The sequence below is a fragment of the Dreissena polymorpha genome, chromosome 7, assembly GCF_020536995.1.
Source record: "Dreissena polymorpha isolate Duluth1 chromosome 7, UMN_Dpol_1.0, whole genome shotgun sequence".
Taxonomy (NCBI): Eukaryota; Metazoa; Mollusca; class Bivalvia; order Myida; family Dreissenidae; genus Dreissena; species Dreissena polymorpha.
Window position 1 is genome coordinate 69443588 of NC_068361.1, and position 13435 is coordinate 69457022.

The 13435-nt window shown below is 34.2% G+C and overlaps 1 protein-coding gene across 5 annotated transcripts in view; it reads right to left on the minus strand.

Annotated features, from left to right (window-relative positions):
* Nucleotides 1-13435, minus strand: part of LOC127837684 (procathepsin L-like) — a 54942-nt gene that overhangs the window by 40933 nt on the left and 574 nt on the right. Inside the window, exons 3-9 of one of the 5 annotated variants that reach the window (XM_052364950.1) lie at nucleotides 12661-12766; nucleotides 11685-11840; nucleotides 10671-10797; nucleotides 9953-10053; nucleotides 8427-8575; nucleotides 7948-8064; nucleotides 6815-7626 (exon numbers count right to left, since the gene is read on the minus strand). The exons of 1 other annotated variant lie outside the window; for it this stretch is intronic. In XM_052364950.1, coding sequence (XP_052220910.1) covers nucleotides 7527-7626; nucleotides 7948-8064; nucleotides 8427-8575; nucleotides 9953-10053; nucleotides 10671-10797; nucleotides 11685-11840; nucleotides 12661-12766 — 856 coding nt within the window. In that variant the 3' untranslated portion in view covers nucleotides 6815-7526. Of the gene's footprint in view, nucleotides 1-6814; nucleotides 7627-7947; nucleotides 8065-8426; nucleotides 8576-9952; nucleotides 10054-10670; nucleotides 10798-11684; nucleotides 11841-12660; nucleotides 12767-13435 lie in introns of those variants that run through there. 3 more of the 5 variants (XM_052364952.1, XM_052364953.1, XM_052364949.1) reach the window with 3 other exon arrangements.

Genomic DNA, 13435 nt, shown 5'->3' on the forward strand with positions numbered 1-13435 from the left:
GTTGTAAGCAAAATACTCCAGGGTTGTCGCAGGCAAAGGCCTGTCGTGGATAAAAGAGCCCCTATCACGATCTCTATGTTGGAAAAAGTATGTTCAATTCTTCCAATGGTCGCTAATGATCATTACGAATCTTTATTGTTCATCTTTACATTGGCATTTTTTTGTATATTTAGAATCAGCGAATTAGTTTTTACACATAATGGCAATATGTCACTTTTGTTTGAAGACGTGCGGCTGGCCGCCGGTCATCAGCAGGTTTTGATATGTTTAAGACAGTCAAAAACTAATCAGTTTGGAAATCCTATTAATTTGAGACTTCCTTGTGAAACAAATAAATTAATATGCCCAGTTTGCAACCTCAAACTATACTTTGGCATTAGGACCGTAACATCGGGTCGGCTTTTTGTGCACAATAACTATAGACCAGTCACGCGTTATCAATTTTCAGTAGTGCTTAAAAATGTTTAATTCAGTCTGGCTTTGATTGCAATGCCTTTTAATCACACAGTTTTAGAAAAGGCAGAGCGACACATTAAGCAAGTACAGGGGTGTCAAACGATCAAATTATGCGGATGGGCAGGTGGAACTCGAATGCGTATATGTCATATATTAGGTAACTGCTCCTGTATAAATATTATTTCAGAAGTTTGGATTATGGGAGATTCAATCCCCTATTGGGCCGGTCAGCGTGCGGAGTTGCAAGGGATGCCGGATCTTAACCTCCCGGGCGTACTTGGAATAGCTCTTTTTGGCTTTGGAAATTGTGGCATTGCGAATATTGTATTATATATTGCACTTGACAATCGCAGGTACTGCGTACCTAGAATTTAGTTGGCCGGTTGCGTTGGCCTTATCAATTGCGCTTGTATAATGATATATATTTCCGAACCAGTCAGGTGTTCATTGATATAGAAATTGCATAAATAAATGTGAGCACGTTGCGGAGCTCTTGCAAAATAGCATAGAATACGGTGCATTATCTGGTGGCAGTGATTGCATAAACGAGAAGCTAAATTATTAGTGCAACTGGGTTTGGGGTTACCTTTAGGGCAGTACTTCCGGTCGCCTTCGCGACATGCCTTAGTTGTAGTGCTAGTCTAAAGCTGAAGTGTTATTTACTCTAGTGCTATTCTGGTGTAAATTATATTCCGCCATTTGGCCAATAAATTCCATTTATCTTTTTGTATTGTTCCTTTGATATATTGTATGGTTCAACAGTAGAATATCAAATTGTGTTAACGTTATGCAACACATTTAAGAATTGTAATCAACATGTTATTGACAAAGTTGACTTTTGTAGTAATTTTTCAAATAACTCTAAGCAGATTAATGAAACGAATCTAGGTTAACAAATGGGGTAGTGAGCTGCTTTCTAAAATAAATGCTTATCCATTTAGATGCATGGTCATTATGGTTATTTTTCGGGAAAAACCCAACTTTGTTTATGATTTGCAGAAAAAACTACACACAGTTAAATGTCTTTTAAGCATCGCTTCACCTGATTCATAGGAATAACTTATCTGTCTCTCTGATATGTACACAGGAAAGCACAATAGCATAATTTACTTGTATTGACGTTCAAATTACGTAAGGAACTGTCCACAATTACGAACAAAACTCATTTGCATATAACATTTTTATACGAAAGATTATTATACCGCAACGTGCAATTGCCATTTTATAAAAAGTCCTCTATATTCTATAAACATATCTATAAGATATACGACTGTCGAAAATAGTAATGAGTTGTCCACAATAACTAAAAACACACTTTAATGATTTTATTTTTTCAATTGAATAAAAATGCATCGCCACGTGAATGGTTTACTGAAAGCAAAATGTCTTGGCTGTTATTATACAGTTTATTTTGTATATTTTTGCTTTTGTGAGCGAATGTTTTGCTATTGTTTACTCTACGGCGTTGTCTACCTTGTGTATATGTATATACTATAGAGTACGTTTCTTAAAAGTCGTCGTTAGTTATGGAAGCAAAACAAAATAAAGTGTATATTTATAGAGTAATATTGCTGGGTGTGCATTTTTAGCATAGTTAACATTTTTATTCACGTAACCGGTAGTCATTGTTGTCTTAACTGTCAAAGATCGCTTTATTCCACGGAAGTTATTGGTAATTCTTTTCAATTTTACTCGTCGAAGCAAACCCCCGTTGTCAAGGTGATTGATATGCATTTATGGCAAGTTTATTCATCGTCACATGATTCGTCCGTTTCAGTGACGAAGTGCATTGAATAGAAAGCAGTTTGCTTTCCAATGTTTTTCTTCGAGAAACAGAAATACGTTTTAAACATTTTAAATTTATTAAATATTATACACGAATTAATATATCTCGTCATGCTTGTTATATAACAAATAGTAGCTTTACATCAACGGATACGCCGACAGTAATTAAATTGGCTATCACGCTTGCAGTTATCTTGTATGTTGGTAAATCTTAAATAAAGAAGAACAAAAGATATAGCGTTTATACAGAAAAGCAATCATTTGTTATAGAGATCTAAAACAATTGTATTACAGATGATCCATTAAAAATGTTCTAATGTTGGTACTTGAACCTGCGACAATTTCGTTAGTGGGGAGAGCTTGATACAACTTGTTGCCCGTCTTGCAGTAATATGCAGGAAATATATAGTGATTATCGGACACCCTGTTTACATATCATCAATGACATGATGAATGTTGCACCAGATAAATAAGTATATCATCAAGAAATGACAGTTGAGAAGAAAACGGGCTAGATATGCCTGTTAAGTTTACAGCGTGTTGTAGCTAACTCGACCATTTATAGTGTCGGATAGTTTGCAAACTTGCTCAGCCCACATGTGTCGGCCTCGTCTTTGGCCATGTAGATGTATCCCTGGTCACCCAACATGGTTCCCCAACTAAAATGAATGCAGAATACTTTTGTCGTCACATAGCAAATATCAATTCATTATTCCATTTATTGTTCATATATAAATACGTATTCAGCTTACATCCCAAAACTACACATTAATCAGCTCTATCTAAACGTCTCACACCTATTAATAATTTTTCGAAATATAAATATCTCGCAGTTAACAAATATGTAAAATACAATTAAATATACTTTGGAAACGCGTTTTTCGAGGTCGATGAACATTGTCATATTTAATTTTTGGGGTCAATGCAAAAACAATTATTTATCATTTGCCAAGCTCTAGACATGTCTGAAAATTGACTTATGCAGGAAAAGGTTTTTATTTTTAGATTTATTTTAATAAAATGGTCACGACATTAATACAGTTACTATGACTGACAAATGGTTGAAAATAAGGCAAATTAAGTGGTCGTTGAGCTAGCGAGAAGATGGGGAAAACATAGAATTCCTAATAAATTATACATACCTGTTTTTAATGATCCAGAGATTTCCAGCTAAGCTGTTAACCAACCGAACAGAGACCATGGCGTGTTTCGGACGGTTCCCTTTGCAGTTCGGGTTGTAATAAGTCCCGTTTCGGAAGTACCTGAAGACCGATGTATTGATGATTTTTATATCAATCATCTTAAATATTAGATTTCAAAGTCATCTGAGGCCACATCATCATGATAACAATCTTAAGAAGCACAACACAACACAGCCCCGTTCAACGACAGTATACGATTTGTTTGAACGCGATAGTATGGCCAAAACGTTTTGACAGGCTTAGCTAATTTAACAAATCATAGTGTGAACATGTGAACGGTTAATAGACGTTTTCTCAATACATTATAGAACAGTTCTAATGCTGACATGATTCTCACATGGCGAAATAATTAAGACGTTGTCGCATTATATTATAGAACAGTTCTTATGCTGATATGGTGTTCACATGGCAATCATATTATAAACGTTTTCTCATTACATTTGAGAACAGCCCTAACGCCGATATAGTGCTCACACGGCGAACATTTTAAAGACGTGTTCGCATTACATTAGAGAACAGCCCTAATGCCGATATAGTGCTCACACGGCGAACATTTTATAAACGTTTTCTCACTACATTAGAGAACAGCCCTAATGCCGATATAGTGCTCACACGGCGAACATTTAAAGACATGTTCTCATTACATTAGTAAACAGTTCTGATGCTTATATGGTGCTCAAATGACAAACATTTTATATACGGTTTCTTATAATAGTATAACACGCTTAAGGTGCTGATATTATGCTCACATGAAGCCTCGATCGCTGCAGTCAGCTGCCACTGTGATTGGTCCTACACTGGATAAGGAAATGCTCGGACTTGCCCACGTTCTGGTATCCGCTAATTGAGGCTCCAATGCAATCACTTCGGTAACTACACCTGCCATACTTAATATAAAAAAAAAACATATGAAATTAACAAGGGCGTTATAAACCGTATTGCATAATTTTTATGTTGAATGCTAATAATTGGCCACTGAAGCAATTATTAAGGTTGGTTATAATATGATCAATTGTCCTGATGCAATATTATATAACGTTACGTTATAAAAGCTTTGATGACAACCCATAAAGCTCTTCTTCATTAAAACAGTCACTACATATTGCATATATGTGGGGGTCACAAATATTTCGTGGGTCAGTTTTGAACGATGCGCGTTTATACTTTTATAATTATATCAGAAACGAGAATCTCGTATAGAAAATCACATTGTGAGAACAATTGTTTAGAAATATTTCCTAGTGGTGCAAACATTATCATACAATAACAGCAAAGAATTAAATATTCTATAATTCAACTTAAATCTATTATTGAAAAAAAGTAAGATCAACAAATATTGCTTTCTAAATTATCGTTTGTTTACACAATTTTTTTCCATACGATTATTACGCAAACAATGACAGTTTTTGTAAGGATTGCAACCTTATTTATGGTCGCAGAACCAGAACTAGGTGCAGAACCTATAACCTTCAATTGTTTACAATAGTCCGTTCCCAGATTTAATGGTAATCTTGTCAATCAGACAGATTCTTATATTAGAATTATGCCATACATTATAACAGTGTATTACAATTTACTCAGAGAATCTCGATGATTCATCTTTGTTTTCAATGTGAATGATGACCTTACAATACAGGGTAATAAATCAGAAGCATGCACACTTCTAAACATAAATCAAGAGAAGTGTGTAAACTATGCATGCCCCCGTCCTTCCAAAACTTACAGCTAAATTGTCTATCTGTCCATTTGTAAAAGAGCTTTTTTATAAGAAATATTGCACGAACATTTGACATTGACCTTTAATCGATAGAGGATTTCTTTCCAACAAGAATACTAAGCATACACTTTGATATAATATTAGGTTGATGCGTTCTTAAGATATTGTAAAGGAAGCTGTTACAGAACACTGTGGCCTTGATACCTGATTGATTGACCTCAAACATAAGTAGTCAGCAAACGAAATCGGGATGTGTGCGATGTTTCGCGATAACGAATATGGTAAGCAAATACATTAATTTCTTATTATATAGCCTAGTGAAACGAAACGTTACTTGCAATACAAATTAAATTAAAATTGAAAATAAAAAATAAAAAATAATTAAAATTAAAATTGAGTATTCACAAATGTCCACGTTTGGTAAACGTGTTTTTTTTTTAACTTTCGCATTTAAAATGAATTTAGAAAATAGTATGTCGAAAAAGTTCTCTCCATTTTTGTACACAATTCACACTTATAATTTACTCAGAAGTCAATGTTCTGTAACAGCTTCCTTACACTATCTTAAGAACTCATCAACCTAATATTATATCAAAGTGTATGCTCAGTATTCTTGTTGGAAAGAAATCCTCTTCCGATTAAAGGCCAATGTCAAATGTTCGTGCAATATTTATAATATAAAAGGTCTTTTACAAATGGACAGATAGACAATAGACGTATGAAGCCTGCTTTCTTAAACAGTCTTCATCTTTGAAACCATAAGTCGCGAACATTTGATATTTGGCATGGCATGTGCCACCAGACTAGAGTATTGAACTAATCATGTATTTGTGGTCAAAAGCGGTTACATATAAAATTCTTCTCTGTAACACAAAGAGGTGTTCTATTTGGCATGAAGCAGCATATAGCGGTCCTTTATTCAGTGTGGTCTTATCATGTCCCCGGTGTACATTTTGAATTTTGTTAATTTGACGTATAAAGCATAATAAGGGATATCAAAGTGTGATACCCCAAACAGATTATTCAAATAACGCTTATACCTACAAAGAAATTGTGTTCTCCTGATTGAATAACAACGTTCTTTTGAGAAAATACGTTACATAAACAGCATGTATTTATACACATTTGACTTCACGTTTTGATTAACTATATTGACGATGTTAAAATTCATAAGATGAATCCTAAGGCGCTGAAGTTGTGGTCATAATGCTTTGCACTTCTTTATTGACAAACAATTAAATTAAATGTAATTAATGTATTAATTCGTATTTTTTCTTTATATTTACGTATTTTTCTAAAACCTAATAACACAATAATAGTAAAAAAAATACGAATTACTGTTAAAAAAACAAACAAATCACAAAACTCTAAATGTCGTTCTCGTTGCGAACTGATGTTAGTTTTTCCTTTGACTATCGACAAAAGGACAACTTTTTTCCATTCGGGTGCATGGTATTCATGCATACGAAAATGTGTTTAATTGCTTGCGGATAAAAATAACTCACAGAAGTGTGTCTAATAAACAGCGTTGAATTGACGAAATCTCGAAAATTAAATGTTTTTTCTCTGTTATGTAAAAAAACAAAACGATATACTGGAATTGTTTTGACGATAAAATATAGAAATCGATATGCACAATAACGACAAAGACACATTTGCATGAAACATTTTAATACTTTTATGCAAGAAACACAACATAAAGTGTCTATTTACAGAGTAGCTTAGCTGGTTGTGAATTTATAGCGCAACGTTCTGCGTTATTCAAAACGAAGCTAATATTCATTGTATCCTCAACTGTCAATGTATGCATAAATTCACGTTGGATCATTTTTACAATTTTACACCTCATTGGTTCGAATACTGTGTCAGAAATCTGTTAATGTTTATCATATTTTTATTGTTTAATTAAATATAAAAAAGATGCGTTACAGCAAAGGATCTGGCGTACATTTACGTTAATAAAATAACACTTGCGTTTGAAGTGATAACTGTTTGTTGGTTAAAAGTACACAAACTAGTATGTTATCATCCATATCATACATTTGCCTAAAAGCAATACACCGTTTAAGAAAAATAAACAACGCATTACGAATTTTCCATGTAAGCAAAAGTTCAAATGTTGGTATTATAAACTGCGTCAACTAAGTAAATGTAACGAGCATTATACCAGTGAAATATTTGCCTTACAATATTATGCAGGTAATAAAAACTGATGTATCGAAAACCCTGCTTGCATATCATACATAACACGATGAATATAAACTATATAAACAAGTATATATAAGTCCGTACACAAACTATAACACTTATATATTAGAGTATAGCTGATTGTAGAGTTATTATAATGTTGCAGCTGACTTGACCATTTACAGTGTCGGATAGCTTGCAAATTTGCTCAGCCCACAGGTGTCGCCCTTGTCCTTGGCCATGAAGACGTACCCTTTGTCACCCCACGTTGTTCCCCAACTGAAATAAAAGCAGAACACTATTTGTCGTCACATTTAAATATAAATCAATTATGCCATCTTTCATATGAATATGTATATATATGCATATAAATAGTTATTCAGGTTACAGCTACAAATTTGGTTATTAAGAATACACGCATATATAATCGAAAATATGTTATATCACACGTTCAGTGGTTTGTATTAATATGAATATGTCGTTATATACAACAACATATTTAATCTTACAAAATAACAGCAGTATTTGTATTAATTAAGGCTAACTAAGAAAAACGAGCACGATCAAAGGTCCACAATAAAATTCCTATTCTTTACGTACCTGTTTTTAATGATCCAGTACTTTCCAGAGGAGTTTCCGTAACCAACAGAAAGCATGGCGTGGTTAGGAACGTTGCCGTTGCAGTTGCGGTTGTAATAAACCCCGTTTCTGTAGTACCTGCAGGCGGATATGTTAGATTGATGTATATTATAATTGTGTCTTGTTCTGAGAAAACTGGGCATAATGCATGTGCTCACAGCAAGACTTATATATAAATTATCAATTTTAAATATCACATGTAACGTTATAAGGCAGATAAGAATTATTATGTCAAAGCGTCTTGATTACAACCTTTAGGAGGAACTAATCACAAACTCTGTTTACTAACAAGATGCATAACAAGAAATTAAACTCAATACGGCGTTAGCTTTTTGATAAACCTAGCCAATAAACAAAAACGAATACAGAGAGATGACGTTTTCTTACAAACATGTGATAATTCTAGTATAGAGCACATAAGAGGCTGATATGATGCTCACATGAAGCCTCGGTCGCTGCAGTCAGCTGCCACTGTGATTGGTCCTACACTGGATAAGGAGCTGGCCAGGGAATGCTCGGACTTGCCGACGTTCTGGTGTCCGCTAATTGAGGCCCCAATGCAATCTTTCCTGTGTCTGCAACGGTTGTCCTTAACAAGGCGAAAACAGATATTTACCATTGGGCTTCTTTCTTACACATAAATAAGGTTTAAACCAATTTTTAAGGGTTAGGCTTAAGATTGACTGTAACTTATTGGCAATTGAGTTAAGTATTAACGCTTGTAATAATTTAATCAATCGTCTTGGGTCATCTGTTCTGGCAAATGCAGAAGCTATTGCTTGTACTGTATCAACTGAGTTAAAGGTAATGATCAATCAGATAGACATGAATATACGTGTCATGTAATTGGCAGCATGCTATTACAGATAACCCAAAATTGAGTATATTTACGCTTTGCTATAACATATGTATGTTTTAAACACCGACACAATGCAAGGATGTGTTTGAAAATGCATAGGGCAACCATTTCCTTTCCAACCAATAATGAAGCTTTTGCTAGATTTGCTTGATCATGCTCGTAATTAAATCTAATTTTGCCCCAAAAGGAGACGATCATGTTCACACTAATAAACACACAACAAGTAGTGTGTGTAAACCGAGTATTCTCCCCTATCCGCAACTTGGTCCTAAATCGTCTACATGTGCAATTGTTGTTAAATATTGCAATTACTTGCGACATTGATCTTTATCATTTGTTTTTAAATTGATCACGTGCCAGAAAAATTTACAATTTGGTTAAAGGAGGATTTTCTTTCCACAAGAATAACCATAACAAATTATTGATAAGACTATATGTTGAGGGTCTCTTAAGATAAAGGAAACCATTCCAATGTTACATGACAATGTGGCCTTGATCTCTGCTTGATTGGCCTTTGACGCGAGTAACTTAGGCAGTTCGTAGGTCGAAAACGGTTTTTTGATAATTCACGTAAACACAGGTTAATGTATTATGAATTTTTTATTTCCCTGTTATCCAAGTCTACCAATTTAAATGAACATGGATTCATGAACACGTGTTCTATTTGTATTGTAATGTGGCAAAAAGGTCTACGGGTAGACCGATTATTCTAACGACAAAGTTATGCAAAGGAACATACACCACGTCTACGAAAGGCGGGATAATCAAACATTAGGCTGATCTGTCCAATCTATACACAGAAACTTTTATAATAACAATGCTTCAAATAGAAACGTATGACCAATTACATATACCTGTTTGAATAAAACTTGTTAAAACATATTGTTGTAAATACTGATCGGTTACAAGTACCAAACATGTGTTTTTATTTAGGTTTCTATCATTTTATTACATGTACATAACCTAGGTGAAAAAGTTTCAGACATTTCTGGTTTTCGATTTTCTAAATAGACCAATTTAAACCGCTTTCTAAAATAATTCACATAAATCAACATTGGAATCACGTATTGAACTGAACAATAATTGTGAAGAAACACACGCACGTACAGAACCAGAATACGGATAACACTGTTCGGTATTAACCCCCTTGGCATTGCGGATGTAGTTGAACGCGTTGTTCATCCAGCCTCCTCTGCAGCCCCAGTTTCCTGTCATTGTGACATGAATACGCATAGTTACACAATATGTTCACCAACTCAAGCCTAACATGACTCTGAATCTAGAACTGTAATCTTCAACGTTGAGGGATTAACCATGTTTTTGAAATGTGATATTTACAATTGACTTATCAACATTATCCATACTTTAATCAACTCACACTTAGTTGCTTTATATGAAACTGACCGTGAAATGCGATCTTTAATATTTACTGATCAAAATTATCTATATGTACTTGAACATAATCCAACAATAAATGATTATATGATCTAATATGAAACACTTGCAGCACATATATATTTTCTGAAGAACAAACAAAATATAAACATTTAACATATGACAAAGAAAGTTGACCTCAGTTTATGATCTACAAGCAGAGGTCCTGTTTGAGCCACAGTAAAGTAAATAAGATTAATGCTCCAAAGTAATATTAAAATCATTTGATTATTTTTTCGTCAAGCTATAACTAGAGAATGTAAGCTGCTGGAATGTAACCTATAAATAATTTTTTTAACTTGAAAGTAGCTATTTCAATTGAGAAAGTCAATCCTTTTCCTGCTGCCCCACCATTTTTACTACACAATGTAATAGCCTTTCTATATCGTACCATAGTTTCTGTTTGCGCAGTCCACGAGATCCTGCTCGGACAGATCGGTTGTCCTACCACGGTTCTTAATCATCATCGACTCTAGTGAACCGAGGGCGGAGAATGCCCAGCATGAGCCACACACGCCCTGAAATGACACCATCGTAGAATTGAAAGTACGACATGCAGATCATTAATACAATTAAGTTCATGAAGACGACCGGAAATACAAATAAAGTGTCATTGACATGGACATGAATTAGGACTTCGCGTACTCTACAATAACCATAGTCAACGTATTTGTGTTGAGATGACATCAAGTTATGATGTTGCGAATTAGCAACCAAGACAAGTGTATGTTATAATCCGTAAATGTTATTTTCTGAAACACAACAACAATGAAGGGTCATACATAGCGGAATATTTCTGAAATGACAGCGAGATAAAACAATATCGGTATGTAATGAGTAGCGTAAAAAAGATCACATACAAGTTCAAAGATCAAAAGTTACAATATGTGTTCCAAAATAAGCGGTGACATATGTTTAATATAAGTAAATTCGTGTTTTTGCTTATGAAGGAACATGCATTGGCATGTTTATTGTATCTATTCATGCAAACGTAAATCTGTTAAAGTACAATTAATTGTGATTATTAATATACTTTATTTCAACTTTAGAGACACTTCGGGGTCAAACAAGTTTGGGCTTGCTTTTGCAAAAAAGTTTAAAATAAAAAACGTTGCATCTGTGCAACAAAACAGCATTGGTAAATCAGCATCCATAATGAATACTTATAACATTAGAATGTCAAAATATCACGCTCCTGCAAATCCATTTTTGCTGCATCACGTTTCTGGAAAGCTGTTTATAAATACTTTTACATTAATAACACACGTTGTCGGCATATTTTATGAACAACTGCGCATCACAACAAATGGCTCGTATTCAACATTTGCTAATACATATATTGAACACAAGACAGATATATGGTTCTTGAAAATAATCGCTATATAGTAGCTCATTCGGACTTTACCTGTGATTTTACGGGTGTCACCACCCCTCGCTGTCTCCAATCGATTTCCAGATCGGCATTAGGGTCGGGCTCTGTGAGAGCTTCCGGGTAAGCTTCCACTCCCTCTTCGGGTACGATCAGACCCCGGAGCATCGTCTTCTCGAACTCGTCTTCCGCCTGGCGGGGGCGGTCGAAATAAAATTGAGTGGTCAAGTAACTTCTGGTTTGGTATTCATATTGTGATCGTATAAAGAATAAAACATTCATATACACACACCTCACTTCAGTATTTCTCAATAAAATGGATTGTTTTTTTAATATTATTAATGTAGGTCTGACTACACCATTTAAAAAAAAGTTATGCTCTTCCGTTGCATAGTGGGGCTGCTATACCAGACCTCGCGAATGGAAGTTAATTAGAGCACCTCTATCTAGTGCAAATATTATATAAACACTACATGCTGTGAGTACACAACAAATTCGCAGACAGTGTAAACACATATTTTAATACAGGAGTAAACGAGCTCAAATATTAAGGATGTGAGTCTAATTGAACTTACTCTCACATTATATGAACGAGTAAACGAGAGTTATAATGATCAGGTAAGTAACGGCAATTTTTGTCAGATATTTTAAGTGTATGTACACTATATATAAAACGCTGAACTATATAGTAAATGTCACTTATAGATGTGCATTAAATACGAATAATAAGCAACTAAGAATCTTTCATTTACGAAGGAAATGCGCATGCTAATTTAGTATTTACAGTTAACCCGCCAAGGGAGATTACACTGCAAGGAATTTAGTCATGTAAACATGTAACGCTAGTAAAGGATACGGCTTAATGGCTTATCAAAATTTAATGTATACTGAAATGTTCAAAACAATATGTATTGATGTTAGAAAATCGATAAATGTATATAATTAACCATTATCGAGAATAGTATACACTCTTATAATGTATATCCCATTATCACTGTTTATATTAGTCTACCATGTCTGCGAACTGATTCTCTCCGACTGTGTACGTCACTTCTCCCCTGTCATAGCGGAGGTTGTGGTCTCGAATGAACCGCAAAGTGTCCTCCCAGTACAAACGCCTATTGAGTAACATAGAAAACGTAGAAACTAGACTGACAGTATTCAGGATTTCCCAGATCATATAACTTTCATAACATTGCAATTGAGCCAATTGAACTTAATGTAAGCGTTCACATATCAACGCTTGACTCTTTGTTTGTGCCTGTTTTTTTGTGTTTCAAACCAATCATGAATATGACCAAAACTGCAAAATGCATTTTTTATAATATTTAAATTTAGAATGATCTGTAAAGTGTTCCATTAAAACGGCCACTGCTAACCTTTGCAGCATTTTCTTGAAATATAAGGATTAAGCCAAAATATTATATGAATATCTTAACACAAAAAATTTTGTCAATTGTATAAACAAGAGAATAAAATGAAAAATATTACAGACACAAACATACAAATGCAAAAATGGCCTACACCATTTGTTAAAAATCAATCCATAACATAGATCTGTTTCGTTGTTTGAGGTAGGAATAATGAGTGGAATGGAAGTTACAGATAAACAATAAAGCGTACTTGAAAGCTGCCTGCAAAATTGTTTTGAATATAAAATACACACTTATGCTAGCAGTCCCAGAAATTACACATATTATTATGAAATATTTTAGGTAATAGTTTGGCAACCCCAAAACATTTGAACTGTCAATTTTCAATAATAGGTTCTATTGAAACAATGTTTA